Source organism: Varanus komodoensis, unplaced genomic scaffold, assembly GCF_004798865.1.
Source record: "Varanus komodoensis strain SLA01 unplaced genomic scaffold, ASM479886v1 scaffold1, whole genome shotgun sequence".
Lineage (NCBI taxonomy): Eukaryota > Metazoa > Chordata > Lepidosauria > Squamata > Varanidae > Varanus > Varanus komodoensis.
In genome coordinates this window covers 30082001-30100291 of record NW_025335268.1, presented here as the reverse complement: position 1 = coordinate 30100291, position 18291 = coordinate 30082001, and the positions used below count along the sequence as shown (strand labels likewise).

The window sequence follows — 18291 nt, the reverse complement described above, 5'->3', positions numbered from 1 at the left end:
TCGATGGCCCAGGAAACCCCTTCTGGCTCACTCTGTTTCTATGTTTCTATGTTGTCCAGTCTAACTCCAGTCCAACAACCAACAGAAAGGAAAGTGCATTTGCCCATCAACCACTGGCACCAGGTCAGTCTGCTCCACCATGCTGAAATGCATTATATTCCTAATTAAGTTATAGAAGTTATTTCACAATTTTCACTGATACAAATTGGCATATGGAAATGCGATGCACATTTGTGTCATCTTTTTTTGGTGAGGCTTAAGTGGCCACCCTATCTTAACTGTGAAGAGTGCTGTAGATCAGTGTAGTGTAGTGGTTAAGGGTGCTGGACTTAGATCCAGGAAACTGGGGTTCAATCCCTACTCAGCCATAAAGCCCAACTGTGTGACTTTGGACCAGACACATACTTTCAGTCTAAACTATGTCCCAGGCTTGCTGGGAGAACAAAATTGAGAGGATGGGGATCATGTAAGCCCCTTGGATTCCTTGGAAGAGAAAGAAAGGCAGGCTATAATTGTAATAATAATATTACACAGGTTGCAATCCTGTGTAACTTCTCTGAGAGAACGTATTTCAAAGTAAACATACGGGATTCTTGTTAGAGAATCTGAGTTACAGGGCTGTTTAAAAGTATAAGAAGTCACACAGCGCACCGCGTTGAGGTTTGGGCAGGAGGCTCCGAAGGGAGAGCAGTTCCACTGAAAGCACCACGGGGAGCGGGAGCCCTCGATTAATGCTCACACCACCGACCTCCATTTCCATGCGCCAAGGCGAGGGTCTCGAATGATCAGAGAAGCTTCCTGAACCTTCCACTGTTGCAGTTTTGGGTTCCTTCCAATCGAAGCATGTGTCATTTTTTCGGCGCCAGGTTAAGACAGCCCTCTTTGTGGAAGCCTTTAATGATCTCCGTGGCCATCCAGGAGCCTGGTGGGTTTATCCAGGTGCCTTTTTTCCTTTCTTCTTGGCCTTTTAACATTTTATTGTATTTTAATGCAATTTTAATTAATTTTAAATGTTTAAAATGTTGTTTTATGAACTGTATTTTATTGTTTTTATATGCTGCTGTGATTCGCCGAGAAAGCTTCGGTTACAGGCGGTATAGAAATGTAGTAAATCGTCGTTGTTTAGACAGAAAAAAGTCCTACAATTCCCAGCATTCCCCAGAAAGCTTCTCTCTTATTCATATTCTCTCCCTCCTCTCAACGCGCATGGTATTGCATCCAACACTACAAGTTGCCCCCGCCACTCAGTTTCGAAGTCCAGCCAATCACAAAGCTCAGAATGTAGGGCGGGGAGAGAATTACCATAGCGACCACAGGGAAGCTAATCCCTTGCCGCCGATTGGCTGATTCAAACGGCGCTCCCCGGAGCTATGAGTGAGCGCAATAGCGGGGCATCCCGGCTTTTCCCAGGACTTTCAAGCTTCGCGATGCGGCCTGGCAGCCTGAGTTTTGTGTCCGAGCAACGGATTCGGCAGCTGGAACAGAAGCTGCGAGTGAGTCTCCCCCGCCTTTAGGAACGGGCAGTGGGGTGGGTTTGTCAAGAGCAAAAGGGCTGTGCTATGGGATGGGTCTGATCTCCCCCTAATTCCTTGGCGGATCGGGGATTCTGCCTTAACTCAGAAGGAAGTGAGCGCACTCTGATGATGTCATTGCTGTAAAGCGGCTACGTGCTGGCTGGCTGGCTAATGACGTCATTCGCCCCTTCCGTTGCATGGACCTAATTGTTTGGTTTTGTTGGAGGGATAAGGCCTGTGTCGATCCTGTTTCTTAACAACTTGGAGAGGAAATCAGCTGTTGTTTCAAAAAGTGACAAATACCTGACTTGCTACTATTATTTAGCCCAACTACCTCAATCCCTTTCCTTCTTACTTTCTAAAGTAGAGGATGAAGAAGATGGTTTGCTCCTGGCTTCCTTCTACTCATTTGAGGAAATTGAATGCATGCTGATTTTGCATTGGCAGAAATGAGTTCAGGGTCCTATTGAAGCTCATAGCACTGAGGATGACAATATCTTGCCAGAGGCTTTGATGAGTCCTGTCTGATTTGCTGTAGTATAGACAAGTGGGAGCCTCGTCCAGAATATTCCATTTCTCCCTTGCCCAAAGACATTCAGTGTTCTGCATCCACTGGGCGTGCTCAGCCTTCACTGAGCTATTTTGGAGGTTTTACCCTGTTACATTTCCACATCGAATTACATATTTGTACCTCAGCTAGCATTTTGTTTTTCCTCACTTGCGGAGACTTTCCTTTGTTTCTCAGTTTTGGCAACTGTCTACTCAGCAGCCAGCAGCTGAGTTCAGTATTAGAAGGATGGTCCCATCAAGATGTTGGTTTGAGTAGTGTTTCAAACAATAACTGTAATACTATTCACAGAATAGTTTCATCTCTTGTTGGCATCACTCTCCACGTGTTGACCTGATGAAAGTTTGTGTATGTAAACAGTATGTACATCAATATGTGATCCCTATCCTGGCTTGATTTAGTCCTTCAGATCAACATGTGAAAGTCGGGAAGCTAGTCCAGCAAATGTTATCCTTTTGTCTGGTCCACAAGCTGAATGTGTGCAGCATTACTGTAAGAAAAGGACCCATGAAAAACTGCAGGCCTGCAGCAGCATGAGTGCTTCCAGAGGCAGGTGCATATTTCAGTGTGGACACCTATTGGATTATGACCATAATCAGGGTCATACTTGACTGTATGTTTGGAGCTGTTTACTTTTAAATATATAGATGAGATAGACACAGAGGCAGATGTTCAGCATTCAGGAGCAGAGTGATTATTTTCTGTTAAGAAAAGAATTGAATAGGTCAGAATCTGCAGACAATTTTTTCCCTGTCACTTTTGCATCTTTTTGGAATGCTATGCACTAGTATTTTGTGGAATATGCAGTTAAGTGAAGACAAATAACACTCTTTCACATCTGTTCACATCTCCATTATGTTTGTACATTTATGAGTTTCCAAAAACAGAGCAGGAATCATATTACTGAAAAAGAAGAAAAGCTACAAAGACTGAGATGAGATGTTGGCGACTTAACAGGGAAAATTTTTATAAAGTATTGTGATAGAAAAATGTATTTTTATTAGACATGATGTGAATCAAGAAGTCACTGTAATCTGATTTTCTGTAACATTGTTTCTATACAATGTATGTTGATTTTTTTTCAACTATAAATAGAATGAAGTTTTAAATTATGTAGCAAGCAGCTTGTTTTTGTTGTATGAAACATTGGGGCTGCCCCTACCTAGTTGGGATGGCTAGAGGACCCTGAAAGACCTTAGTTTCTACAAGGAATGCTTGCTACTTGCCTCATGAGGAATATAATGTGCAACCTAGCTCTTAGCAGAAGTGATGGGCATGTTGTAGGACCAGAGGAGTTGCTACAGATTTATCTTGCATAATTTTCATCTCTCCAGTTAAGTTTAGACTTCTCTGTATAATGTTTTCCCAGGCTAAAGAAGAAAGAATTATTGTGCTGGAAACAGAAAATGCCCTTCTGCACCTCAAGCTTGCAGAGGTAATGTAATACTGATGGTCTTCACTTTACAGTTCCATTTATCACATTTATCCCCAAATCTTCAGTTTAAATTCTTAATTGAATACAACCAATACAAGTAAACACTTTGCTCCAGAAAGCCTGTTTCTTTCTGCAGATTTCCTTCTATGTATGACTCCCTCATCCAGAGGTTTGTGCTTGCCAAAAGAGAGTTTTTTAAACAAGTTGGATCACAAGCACCCATGAGATCTGTGTAACTGGTGTAACTTTGGTCTGCACAGCTCAGCTTGAATGCAGATAGATCTTCTCATCCATCTTCTCTAGGGCATTGCATGCATATTCCCATCTGCTATCTGGGGTCACTCTGCATATTATTACCATGTGTAATGCCATTAAGCATAAGCAGATTTGAAGCCATCTGTCATCCTACCTTTTTTGACTGAACCATTAATTAGTGCAATTAGCTCCTGACCCAGCTTTTCCTGACCGGTTTTTACCAGCCAAGATAAATGTAGCCTAATGCATAGGTAGTCTCCCCCATTATTCTGAGTATGCTTTATTAGATTGAACCAAACCAAATAAATGAGATGAAGCACAATCTCCAGTGCCATGCATATTCAATATATAGTACATAAACTCTTCTGTTTGAACATCCTCAGAGCAAGGCAATAGATGTTATTCATCATACTTAGCCTTTTGTAGCAGGCATTTGTTGTATTTTCATTGTTCAAGTGCTGATACCTAATGCACTTAGGGAGTTTTTGCCCAAAAGAAAATTCAAGAATATTTCTCCTCCAGCGTTCATATATAAATAGAACATATGCCCGACCGCCCCTTGAGATCTGCGGGAGAGGCCCTTCTCCGGGAACCCTCCGTGAAAGAAATTAGGAGGGTATGTACTCGGAGGAGGGCTTTCTCTGCGGTGGCGCCCAATCTATGGAATGTGCTCCCCAGAGAGGTCCGCCTGGCGCCGTTGTTATTTGTTTTTCGGCGCCAGGTGAAGACCTTTTTATTTAAACGTCATTTTCATTGTTAACAATATTTACTTATTTATCCGGCCAGGGCGACTTCTTTTCTCTTCTCTTCTTTTCTTTTATAACTTTTCTTTTATAACTTCTTTTATTTCGTTTATATTTTTTATTTATTTTATATTATTAATTTTAATTTTATATTGTTATTTTTATATTGTATTGTATTTTATTATGTTGTAAGCCGGCCCGAGGCTTCGGCAAGGGGTGGCATAGAAATGTTATAATAATAATAATAATAATAATAATAATAATAGTACCATATAGCACAGCACTTCCCAGCTTTGTACATTCCGGATGCATTGGGCTGCAACTTCCAGAATCCATTGTCCATGCTGACTGATCATTACGTCAGGCTAAAATAGCATGAACCTGGAAAGAACTGTGGTGTCCAGATCAGGGCTGCATCTAATACAGTATCCTGTTTTCAGCCAGCTTCTTTTAGGAAGCTCTCTGAGCAGATCATGAAGGGCAATAGCCTCCCATCAAGATCTGTCCTCTAGCAACTTACAGTCAGAGTTACATTACATCTGAGTAGCTAAGGATAGACCTACCTATGCATTTGCCTTTTTAAAGCCATCACTGCATTTTCTGGGAGAGCTGCATAATAATACATTAAGCATTGTGTGAAGAAGTACTCTTGTTTTGGCACTGCTTGATATCTTGCTAATTAATGTTATTGGGTGAATTCTGAAAAGGGAGGACATTATCCTCTTTCTACTTTTTCATATATTAAAAAGTTTCATAAGTTTCTGTTATGCCTTTCTTTAATTGTCTTTTTTCCCCTAAGAGGATTGTGGTAGCAGGAGAGCTCCAAAAGAAATGATAATCAAACCCTTTGCCTAGTCTGAGCATAGGTTATGGCTTTAGTTGTCATCTTCTGCATTATTTCCAGCTCTGTGGAATACTTTTTTTGAGATGGAACAAAATGAACAATGCACAGTATTTCAAATCTGGCTCCACTCTGGATTTTATTTTAAAGCTGCAATGATACTGATTGTTTTATGTTAAGTCTTTTTCTAATCATCTCTAGTATAGACTTTTCCCTTTTCACAGCTACTGTTGTGAGTTGAAATCTAGAGAAAGCTTTATTGTGTTTTTAAGACTTTTCTTGGCAATGTATTCTTGCCAATGAGCATCTTTTTTTCCTCTCTTTTGGGCAAGATTTCAACTCTTTAAAAGTAAGGCCATTTTTACTTTCTAGAGCTTTCTTGACTCTGCTCATTAACTATATTGGCATTGTTTGTATATTTCCAAATATCTGCTATTTATTAGAACATGTATTGTAGAGATTTTGGAACAACTAGAAATTATTTGGAGACGGAATTCCAGTAATTGCAGCTATGTCAGTGCAAATACAACTGAACAGTTGAAATCACCAGAGCTGCATGGGAAGCTGCTAATGCAAAGAGCCTTTCGCATGCTGCTTTCATATGCAGCTTCCATGGGTTGCCAGTGCTTGCAGGAATAAATAAAGCTGTCTGAACCAGGATTTGAAACTAGTGACAGGCCAGTGCTTTTGGGGATGATCTGCATGTTACAGATCTTTCAAGTACTTGTTTCTGTCTCAAGATGTATGAGGCAAGTCACATGTGTGTATCCAGCTGTGAAAAACATAAATCATTTTCAAAACATGGTTTAAGAAACTGGAGCCTGCCATGACTCCCTGCAGCAAGTTTGGTTAGTGGTGGCACAATTCAATAATTGTGTATGTATATCTTCCTCCCATTATGCAAAGTAGAATTTAAGTATCCATCATGATTGTAATGTATGAAGTGCGTCACTTTCTTTTGTCTCATCCATTTTTCTTTGTTGCTGCAGCTGTTAATTAAAAAAAAAAAGCAGTTGCATGAGTGCTGGGGGAATTATATATGGCGAAGTGTGCCTGCTTCCTTATAGGTACCTTGTTTAAGAAAATCCATTCTTATTAGTTGGAGGCAATAAACAAAGCTGATATCTTTACAGAGAACATTTGCCTCTTTATTGCTGACTTCCTAGAGATTTTGAGAACAGCTGGATGGCTGGGCCAGCAGACAGTTGCTGTTAGTAATAATAGCAACTGTCAGCTGAGAGGGTCTAATCTAACTTGAGACTTTAAATGGCTGTGTGACCTCAGGGTAGTCTCTTGCCCTTATGGAGTCTTGATTAACCCTTTAAGGATAAAAACTGGAATCAACTGAAACAAAATAACACTAGGTTGAAAACCTGATGTTGTCTTGGGCTCAACTTCCTTTGGAGCACCTACAAAAACACAGCACCTGAATTGAGTGCAATTTTATGCCTCCTGTGCATGTTTTCCGCATGGCTCTCTTCAGCAACCTGGTTATCAGCCTTTAATCCAGGCATGTGCAACCTGTGATAGTTTCTGGCATGGGTAGGTGGTTGCTCAATAGATCACAGCGGGAAAGAACTGACAGAAGCATTTATCAGCATGAAGAGATGCCCACTCCACTATGTCAAAAGTGCAGCAGTTGGTCTGTATAAAATGATAAGGCTCAAAACATTTTGCTGCCTGAGCAATCAGTGCCCCCCAACCCTGGTTAAGGTGTAGTCTACATAAAGCTGGCAATTTGATGCAGAAAATCTCATAAGTGCTTTCCTCCCTCTCTCGCAGCAAAAGAAAAGTATGTGTATGTTGCCGACTCCACTTCCCAGCTTCCTTTGACAGCTGAAACATAAAAGCAAATTGACTAGACAAGACTACACTTATCCGACAGCCCTGAGAGTGCACGTCTGACAATAAATTACAAACATGGTTATGCAATTCTTAGACTCCCCAGAAGAGTACAGACCCAACTGTTTTTGGGAAAAAAAGATACAAAAATGTGACACTTAACAAAAAGGGCCAGCAGTCAGAGTGGGGAGTGGGAGAGGAGACTGATTCTGCTCTGAAGGACTCTGGGATACCTGCAGGAGAAGAAACAGCTGCAGTGAACCCAAGCATATAGTTTACATACAGCCCCCACTGCAGTGCTCAGTTAAACGTTAGACCCGTTTTTGGTGTCTACCCACTCTAAATATCACACTTAGTGCTGCTTAATACCACTCTCTGTAGCTGTCTTGGTTTACTCACATTGGGAATACATTTACAATAATACCTTGTTTTATATAAAATACACAAAGTCCCTAAAATGTGGCATTCAAATATAGCCAAGGGTAACTTGACATGATTTTTAAAAAATTAGCAAGATTGTTGCAGGGGTGTGGGCAGGTGGGTAGGAACAAACAGATCTGCTATACATCAGTGCCTAAATCTTCATTTCAGTACAACACATGCACCCCCTTTGCCTGATTTCTTTAAGATATCTCCCACACCCTGCCGGAAAGACTCAAGAGAGCTGGCTCAGGCAGTGGAAAAGACCAGGAGGAAGGGCAGACACAACGCTGAGCTTCCTGCTAGGGGATGGTTGCTGAGACCACCCCACTTGTCTCCTCTCCCTGCCAAATTCCTGATCCCCATAACAGCGCTCTGATTTGGTTTCACGGGGAGACTTTCGTCAGATGCTGCAATTCACACGCAGAAGCAAGTTGCATTCAACTCTGGAGCTTGCTTCTGGATAGGCATGTTTAGGGATGCACTGCAAAGCCTCTGGATTTAAGTGACGTCTGACTGCCACTGCTTCACTGCAGGCTCCACACGGCAGCAAGGCATCCAGCGAGTAAGAGAAGCATTACAAAACAGCAGCCCACAACCAATCTTTCCACCAAAACTGTTTCTATCCAGATGTGTATGGCTGGCTTCTATGGTAGCTCATAAACATCATAAGATGGAGCCAGTAGATGTTCCCCAGCACCTGATAGTCAAAGATGCTACTCTGGAAATGACAGTTGCATTTAGGAGTCATGGAAATTAACCATTGTATGAACTAGGTGTCCTTGGGTTTTTCCTTGTATTTAGTGCTCTAAACCAATGGGCTCCCCACCCCAAATCTTTTAATACCATTACTGTCTCTTATAATGAATTACCCTAAGTGAGTGAGGTTCAGGATTTCTAGTTGAGGGAGGGTGTAGCCAGGCCTTCCCTAGGTAGCCAACAACAAAACAGCCAATGACAAAGCGAAGCCCTTTGCTTGGTCCTGGGCTGCAGTCCACAGACCTCTTCAGAAAGGAAGCACGAGTGCCAGATCCTTTAGTCCTGTCAGCTGAAGGGTTATGTTGTGAGACGCAGCAGAGATATGCTATAGCCGTGATACAAACCTGCACACCCTCAGTCTTCTTGCTTGGAATTTCCAAAAAAAACCCAGGGTGGAAGCACAGTATTGATGGAGATAATTTGGGCAGTGTACAGGAGTGTGTACATATTGATGAAAGTGTCCCCAGGGGGGAAATTGTATGAACTGGGTATTTAAAAGATCAAGAGAGTCTTTATACATCAGAAAATAAATCTTGTATGAGACTGTAGTAAGCTTCAGTCACTATGTAACAATTGCCTTTTTCTGAAATGCAGCAATATCTGCCCTTCAAATAGTTTCCCAAGAGGTACATAAAGAGAGTTTTAGCTGCATTTTTCCAGCTGTTGTATTAAACTATAAGGATCTAAGTTTTCAGATGAAACCCTTAATAACCAGAGTGAATTGAATCAAACCAGCCACTGCTTTGATTTATTTCAGCTCTCATTTTTTGGTAATTTGGAGCCAAAGATTAAATTACAGCAGACGCTTGGTAGGTGGCAAGAAAATCAGGGTTAAATGAATTCCTCTTCACTCAAAACTGATTTTCATTTCCCTCTTTGTATAAATAGAAATAGGATTTTGGAATTTTTTTTTTACTCAAGAAGCCAAATTTTAATCAATCTATTATGTCTGCAGCTATAACCTCCCATTCATTCAAATGCACAACTTTACTGCAAAATATTAGCTGGGATGCCAAGATGTACTTTAGATCCAGTTCAGCCAATCATTTATACCATGGTTTAGTTGATTGGGAATGTGTGATAGCTTGTACCCTCCCATCCTCTCCTTTGCATATAAGAAGAGGGAATGAAAGTTTCAGCCTTTAGTTTTTACTAAAGTACAGTTTTAGCTTACATAGAAACATGAGTTTATTCTAATTCTGGTTGTTTAAAACAAACCATGGTTTGATTTCCTAGTATGTCAACTGGGTAATTTAAAAATGCTCACATTTTTAAAGCACTATATGACCCATGCCTTTCCTGAAAGGAAATTTGAGAGAAGGGAAACATGGCCAGAGATGCTGCTTTGAAGTACCTTGAGTGCCTTGAAGGGGCAAACCTGATATAACAAGTGATCTGGTGCAAAACAGCTCTAGCTAAAATCTCTATTTTTTAGCTCTGTGGAATAAGGAAGACAAGGAAACTGCTCTTTAGTAGCTTTGACAAATAATGTTTTATTTTTTGAAATATGCCTTTGAGAACTGAATATCCATGTCTCAGTTCCTTAATGTGAAAACTATCTTGATGGGTATTGTTTGGGTTTATTTACCTATTCAGACATATGATCTGGTGGCACTGAAAGACAGTACATGATAAACTTATGTCAAGTGGGATTATTTAGCATAAATTCTAAAAGAACCTGTGAATGAAAAATCTCTCACTGCAGCTGGGGAATCTAGATGGGTAGAGTCTTGTAGAAGAGCTCATGGCCTTGCATTAAAGAATCATAGGTTTTGTGGGAATTTGATGAAATCACATTTTATCTATCACTTCCAGCATAGCACTTATTGTTTGCAAAAAGGTATGCAATCTTTATGGTGTTTTCACATAGTAACACTACAAGGAGGGTTGCTGTAGCTTTTACAGGGCTGAGAGGCTGACTTTTCGAAACAACCCACAGGTTTTGCTGACGGCTTTATCGGAGAATCTGAATTAAATACCATTGTTCCATTTTTCATTCATGAAGTAGGATATAAAGACAATTAAAGAAACTATTTCTGTGGTTTCTTGTGTCAACAGTTTCCTTCATCAGGCAAGTCTAGTATTGGGATAAATGTACAACACGTTGTTGAAGGCTATAACACTTCACTTTCTGAATTTTTGCTATTTATACCGCTGGGCTTTGTGGAAACCTCTGATGTTGTAATGACTTGTTTTTGTGGTAAGAGGGCTTGTTTTTCTTTTTTCTGAAAAAACAGTGTCAAGGAGCGATTTGGAATATCTCAACTAAGGAGGCAGATGACAGTTTCACTTACTGCAAGCAACAAAGAGTCCATAGTCTTGCCAGATCCACTGTGATTCAGCTTTATGGAGCCATACAGGTAAAGAGGCTGACCACACTTCAAAGGATTTTATATGGAATATTGCTGGGTTATTTGAGGGTTGCTGTCCTACCTCCAAGCAAGCCATGCTGCCCAGTTCAGATTACATGGCAAGCTGCACCAGTGAAGGAAATTAGGGAAACTTGGCTGGCATGTGTCCTGGGGGCTCCTCCAATCCCCATAGCTGAGTTCCCCTGTTGTGACCATGCAAGTGGCTGGTCATCTGTGAAACACCTGGAAGAACACTGGGTTACAATGGTAATAACTATAAGATAAATTCACACAACATTATTATTTTTACATTTATGTCCTGCTTTTTTCCTGCAAGGAACCTAAGGAGGCTTACATGCTTCTATTTCCTCCCTATTTGATCCTCACAACAACCCTGTGAGGAAGTTTAGACTGAGAGTCAATGACTGGCCTGAAGTCACCCAGTGTAAACTAGAAACTGGATCTCCTGTTCCAGTCTGGCACCGCAACCACTACCCCACGTTTGTCCTGAAGTTCAAGGAGAAATTGCCATGCAGTTCAAATGGATATCCCACCCATATAATTTCTGGTAATTCTACTGCAGAATCATTCTGTGAATCAAAAAAATATATCTGCTCTATAGATCCTTAGCCTGCTTAAGTTCCCTTACATCTTTGAGGAGTTAACTCTGTGTAGAACTTTAACCTCAAACTGTATACCTGTGCTGTCTGGTATATAGATGCTAATAGCTTAGAGAGACATCATATTAGTTGACTTCAGTGAGATTTAGGCAGCTTGTGAGTATATTCTTAAACTCTTCATGATACAGAGAATTCAGATTATAACTATTTGCCACCACAGCAGATTTAAATTGTACCTGAAAATGTTAGCATTGCTTGGCAAGTGTACAGTGATGCTGTCTTAAGTGTCTCAATTAAATTTCTTTTAAGATCTGATTTAGCAGAGTTACTCTTTGGAATGGTCAAATGGCAAAAGTATCAATATGCAAAGGTATTAATAGGTATTTATATGCAGTTGATTGCAAAATATTAAAGAAATTCTAAAAGATTTCCTTGGTGTTTTATTTGTTCAGTTCTCATGATGACAGATTTCATTTGTTTCCCTCAGTTGAAAATTCTTGAAAATTCTGTAAAATGTTTAATCAGTTACCAACATTAGGCAGGATCCAGGGTTAGTCCTTCATAGAGTAAACACATTGAAATGAATGAGATTTAGGCTAATCACAACTAAATTAAGTCCTATTCATTTCAGTGGGGATTTCTGTGTGTAGAACTAACGTTGAATACTACTCATTGAGTTGACTCATGCAGTAAACTGTCCCATGTTTTAATAGCATCATCGTCATCATCATTTGTGTAAAAGCGAACTTTCTTTCATATTTCTTGCTGGTTGTAGCGTGACTCTGTAAATGTTCCAGGATATGTAAAATACGAGTACCATCTTTGTTGCTACTCCCACCTCTCCCAATAGAAAGCCTGCCTTTTTTGTTTCTCATGTAGAGACTGAAGCAAGACATGAAGAATCTCCACTTGGCTGCCCTTCAGTTTTCAAAGGATGTCCAACATCAGAGCAAGAGCTTTCTCTACCAGATTTTGGCTTCTACCCAACGGCTGCAGCTGCAGCTACATAATGAGGCTGTGCAAAGTGAGAGATGCATATTAGCTCAAGCTTATCAGGCTAGACATTCAAATCACTAAATAACTGCAATGAGGCAAGAGGCTTGTAAGGAGTCCAGGAGTGGAGCTGCGCTGGGGGAATCTATTGCTGGTACTAGAACAGGCCTGGGGACCTCAGGCCTGGACATCAAATCCAGCTCTCCTGCAGTTCCTCAGTTTGTAATACCCCTTCCCCTTTTGGCCTACCAGCCATTTCCTGAAGCCCACCACCAGAAGATGGTGGCTGACCTGTGCAGTTTATCCCCAGCTCTGGGACCTAGCGAGTGCCTCCTTTGAAGGTAGAAGTTCCCTTTAGCTATCATGGCTACTGGCCATTGGTGGAATTAACCTCCATCTATCCTAATAGCACTAATTCTAGAACATTATGGATAGTACATCCTTTAGACTTAGGATTACACTTTTGTAACTTACACTGATCATCTGGTGACATGGTATATTAGTGGAATGGCAAGCAGCTTGTAAATGGGTTTTATTTTTCAAGAGTAACCTCTGCCAAGGACTGATACCTTGCCATATATCTGTTGATGTGACGTGTTGTATATTTAGCTTCAGAAGTCCTATATTATGTTGTGAGCCGCCCCGAGGCTTTGTTGCAATGGGGGAGGCATAGAAATGTTTAAATAAATAAATATTAGGCCTGATTCAGAGATGACTTTTTAAGATGAGAAGGTATAGAAAGAATAGATTCTTGATTTTTCAGAAAGAACAATAAATGTGTATATAAATATTTTGCCTTATTTTGCTTGCTAATAATATATACATTCTTATAAGTATAATATGTCTTTTTCAGTGTAGAAAAGTATGCAAGGTGAGCCTAAAATAGAAAGGGTGCTTCCATACATAGTAGGGCACAATGATAACTGAAAATCTTCAGCTCTGTCTCTGACTTAGGTTGTTATGTTTTAAAAGGTGAAGTCTGGCTTCCCAGTTTTCTACCTTTCCGCACCCAAAATGCATATTCAGCAGGGCAGATCTGCTCAGTCTTTGTTCAGTTTTTGATTTGCTATGTAGTAGTCAACCTTGTTCTTAAAGGTAGGTCATCTTTGTATGTTTAATTCTTCAGCAACTAAACCTAATTTATTCTTCTGTGAATGAGACTGAGATATAAAGAAGACTTAGATACTTTTCACCAAAGCAGAACCCAATATCAAATGCAGGGAAAAATGATCTGTAGAAATAAAACCTTGCCGAAGTGGAAAGTTTATTGAGAAAGTAACCTAGAATTTAAGAGGCTGTTGTGTACTAGGATGTCTCCAATGGCAATGCAGAATGTTGGTCCTTCAGGATTATCTTAGAGAGATGTTCTTTGAGTCTTTTGCCCACCTGTGGAAACCCTGCATCCTGCAGAGGCTATTAAAGTGAGGGGGTGATAAGACAGCTCTGTTAGCCTTCAAGGAAACACCACCAGGCCCACATTAATATGGTAAAAATTGAGGTGGCAAGTAGGGGAAGGTTTGGAAAGAAGCTCCAATTCATATTGCAGAATAGAAGATGATAGATAACTTTTCTATGTCAGATCAAAGACTGAGCATATCTGCCCTTTTAAACTTAAATTAGGCAGGCATGGTATGAAGGAGGTAGAAAGAATGCCACATTGGTTCTTTTGAATAATGGGTGGTAATCAGCATTGCCAGATTATCAGGTTGAACTCCCTATCTCAAGAGTATGAGAATTCTCCAGATATGTTCAGATTGGAGCATCCATGCATTTATACATGTGCATACAAAGGTGTCAAATCTCCTACAGGAGCATTTTATTCTCACACACCTAAAAGGATTCTTGTATGTCAAGCAACCTATGTGGAATTTTGCTAGAAGGCAGAAAAATTTCTAGAATTGCTTCATGCCACACAAATGTTGTTTAGTGTGAACTCTGAATGGAGCTACAGCAAATCAACACAATGCAGTTATGACAAGACTTCTATCATGTGCCAGACTTTCCACTGACATTGGCACTGATGACTGTTTCTGGGATTATGCTTGTGCTTTCAGTATAGAGAAAAATATCAGAAACCTGAATGTTGGGCTTGAAGAAGTTGTCCCCAGGAAATATTCCTTCTAGCCCTAGACTTTGTGTCTTCCAGTTTTTCTACGGCCTCCTATTTTATAGGTATCATTGTGCAAACATTTGAGCCCTAAAGAAAGCATGTGGCTTACTAGTTCTATGAACATGTATGAAAACATCTTTTTCAGCATTTCAGACTAAAGCTCTTGAACTTGAACAAACCTTGCATGAAGTAAACGAGAGATACTGGAAGGAAAAACAAAGGAGAAAAGTACTCCATAACAGTTTAATTGTAAGTAGCCTCGTAATTCAGACTATACTGTCTAAACAGAATCAGATAAACGTTAGAGTTGCCAGGGTACCGTTCACATCCCTGCATCAGCAGAGAGGAATTCGGCTGTAGCTTTCCCTGCCTGCTCTTCCGCAGTCATAATGCCCTTTCCCTCTGGTTCAGGCTGCTGTAGGGCGAAATGGCTTTCCTGTTTGTTTCAGGCAACAAAAGAACCCATAGGCATATCCAAGTTGCAGCCTTCTTAACTTTGCTCTGGCTGTACATTTTGTGCAGCATGTTTATTTGCATTAGCACAGCAGCTTTCTAGCAGACCTTGCTTGAATCACTCCTGGGTGATTATGCAGGGCACAAAAATTATGTTCTTTCAGTATCTTGGATGCTGCCAAGGTTTGGGGCCAGTTCAGTTGTGTGTGGAGATATTAAAGGCCGTTATGGACAAAATCTGGATAGAACTTAATTACACATTAATGTCTCAGCTTCAGTTTTGCTCATGATCAGTGAAACTCCAACTTATTAAATTATCATCTCCTGCCCTACGTAAACATTTTTTTAAAAAAGTCATAACAGCAGTTTGGCACAAGATGGTGGCTTTATTTTCCTTAGTCCACCTCTTTGTCCCCTTTCTTCCAGCCATTGTAATCACCTTGTGTTCAATTGGTGGAATCAAGTGGTTGTTATTCAAGTGAAATCAGACCTTTAAGACCTATTTATATTAAGGCCATTTATATTAAATACCAATCTTTGTTAGCTATAATTTGTAACAATTTCTTTCCTATTTGCTTTTCCAAGTATGCCTTGGGTATGCTGGCTGATTATTAATAACAAATGCTTTACTTGCTTTACATCTCAGAACTCCCACAAAACATTTAATGCTGGGCACTTAAATTGTGGCGTACGAACTCTTGGCTGTATTTGCATGATAGTAATGCCCCAAGCATTTATTTTTATATTTCTTACTAAAATGCCATCATTAAAATTATGTTTTATTCAAGAAAGCTGAATTGTGCAGGCAGTATAAATTGCACACATTTGTGCAAGTTTGATTATTTTCAGAATCCTGGTTTTTTAAGTCATAAATTGTAGATGCTGAGAGCTAGGCAGGACCATAAAGACCGTGCCCTGCCAGCTCCCAAGCTTTCATGAGGTATTGCCCTCATATTTTTGGCCCTTTGGATACAGCTCTATAGGCTAAAAATGTGCTGTCTCTTTTTAAATGAATGCTAGGATTGCTAAATTCTCTGCCTTGTGCCAATTCTTCCCTCCTGTGGAGAACACTTATATTGAAGAATACCTGAATTGAAGAATATTTTCTTAAATTCCAAGATCTCCATCTCTTACATTAAAGTTGTCTATATGGATCTAATTGAGGATAGTTTAGGATAAATGGTTTGATTCCTAGTTAAAATCTGTGGGGAGTTATTGCCAAGTATTTGTGTATCAGAATGTAATGCAGCCAACCTGTCCTGGTCCAGATGTTTCACACTAGAGCTCCCAGTATTTCTGACCACTGGCCATGTTGATTGATGCTGATGGGAGTTGACATCCAAAACCTCTGGAGGGTACTAGCTGGGGAAGGCTGCTGTAGGATGCTGCTGTGCAGTGCGATCTTTTTCAAACTGCTAACTATATTGTTTCTATATTGTGTGTCCCCCCAGGAACTAAGGGGCAATATCAGAGTACACTGCAGGATCCGTCCCTTGCTACCCTTTGATTCTGTTCCTGGAGAGTCAGTCATCGAAGACAGGTAATTTATTTCATGAATATAGTTTTGCTGACTGATACTTTAAAATCTTCTGGGTGAAGACCTTTTTTATTTCCCCAAGGTTTTTTATTTTTTGTGAGTATGTTTTATTCATCTGCTGCTTTTATAGATTTTGCTATTTCAGGCTTATTTTATGCTGTTATAAATATTTTATAGGCAGCCTTCTTGATGATGTACTAGAAGGGTATAAATCTAAGTAAATAAGCAAGGATATTAATTGTTCTCCTTCTGCATGGAAATGTTAAGATTCCATGTTTTTGTATTCTGTGCAAGAGCCTTCCATGTGCTATCAGTAGATTGCAACTGGGACCTGCAGTTTGTTTTGCTTTGATTGGGGGGTGGGGAGGGGGATGGAGGGGCATATACCCTCCCTTACAGGAATGCTCCTGTTCAAGTTTCCATGCTCTGTTCCCTGCATGTCTGGCTGGCCTGACCCCCAGATGGGGATCAAGCCAGCCAACTCATCCTCCCCACTGTCCCCACTGTCCCCACTTTCCCATTTTTCTTTTCCAACTGACACTCAACATCTCATGGCCCCAGAGGTCACTGAGCATGCTCAGTCCCCACTGGATTGGATTATTTATGGAATGGGGCTTTTAAAAAAGTTAGCACTTGTCCATACTATGGGAGTTCACCCAGGCATATTAATACTTCCCTCTTCTTTCTCAATGGACCTGTTTTGGTTTCAGTGCTTTAGGCACTGAAATGATGGTACTTATTAGTATCTGTGCCAGCTGCCTTTCAACATCCTAGACCTGGTTGGTCCCAGGCAGAAGGATGAGGCATAAAGGACATGCCGTTATGGTTCTCTTTTGATCCATTTCAGTGAGTGTCTCACTGCTTTCTCAGAAAGTAGGAGAATGTAAGGAAGAAAAGAAGGCAGAGACTCCTTCTCCCTGGCGTAATTTCTTGCTTTAATCAGTTATCTTTTCAATGATTCTATGTGAGTGAGACTAAAGGTGTACGCTAACCTTATTAATAGCGGAAAGATAGCCATTAAAGTGACACCAAATTCTCCTACATTATCCTAAAGTGGCATGTATATAAATGACACCCTATAGAGCTAAATGAAAAGAGCTGTTCCCTTACAATCTGAGGCCTGATAGAACCAGCCTGTGAAGGTGAAATTGATCCCAGAAAATTATAAGTGTCCACTTATATTGGCTTGCATATGTTTTTAAGAAATATTGATTGATTGATTATAATAAACACTGTGTTTAGATGTAGTGGCCAAAGTTTTGTGGTAGTGGTGGGAAGGGCCCAATAAAACCACTGTCATTATATCTAAGAGGAAAACAATATTAGCTGAGCTCTTTATGCCCTACCCACAAGGACCAAGATAGTTTTCCAAGTTGCAGTACATTTACCTGCAAAATTGTTATGCAGAGCAGTTTAAGCATCTAAGCCTGCACTTTTCTTAACAGGTTGACTCCACAGCCAAACTAAAGGCCGTGGGGCGCCTTTTCCCAGCTGAAGGGAGACCATTATTTTCAAAACCTTGCTTGTTTTTCCCAACATTAACACAAACAGGCCCACACAAATGCAGCCACACAGCCTTCTCATTGTATCTAGGGCAGCATGCTGTTCTACATGCCCAAGTTGTTTGCAGCCCTAGCTAGAGTTGCATTTTATATTTTGTGCATAGCTGGGAGAAGATGGATCAGGACCATGGAGAGGGGGAAATCCTTTACAGCCGTGTTAAAGTCCTAGTGGAAAATCTCAGCTGACGCCTCTGTTTATATGAAGAGTATTCTTCACAGCAAGCTACGCCCTAGAAGTTGGGATCAGCTTCTCAGGCAGCTTTTGATGCAACATGCAGAGTGACTATC

At 40.4% G+C, this 18291-nt stretch overlaps 1 protein-coding gene across 1 annotated transcript in view; it reads left to right on the top strand.

The window, feature by feature from the left end:
* Nucleotides 1-1370: 1370 nt before the first annotated feature.
* Nucleotides 1371-18291, top strand: part of KIF25 (kinesin family member 25) — a 46531-nt gene continuing 29610 nt past the window's right edge. The window contains exons 1-6 of the mRNA XM_044428372.1: nt 1371-1493; nt 3452-3517; nt 10615-10737; nt 12228-12372; nt 14597-14700; nt 16356-16444. Coding sequence (XP_044284307.1) covers nt 1371-1493; nt 3452-3517; nt 10615-10737; nt 12228-12372; nt 14597-14700; nt 16356-16444 — 650 coding nt within the window. The remainder of the gene's footprint in view (nt 1494-3451; nt 3518-10614; nt 10738-12227; nt 12373-14596; nt 14701-16355; nt 16445-18291) is intronic.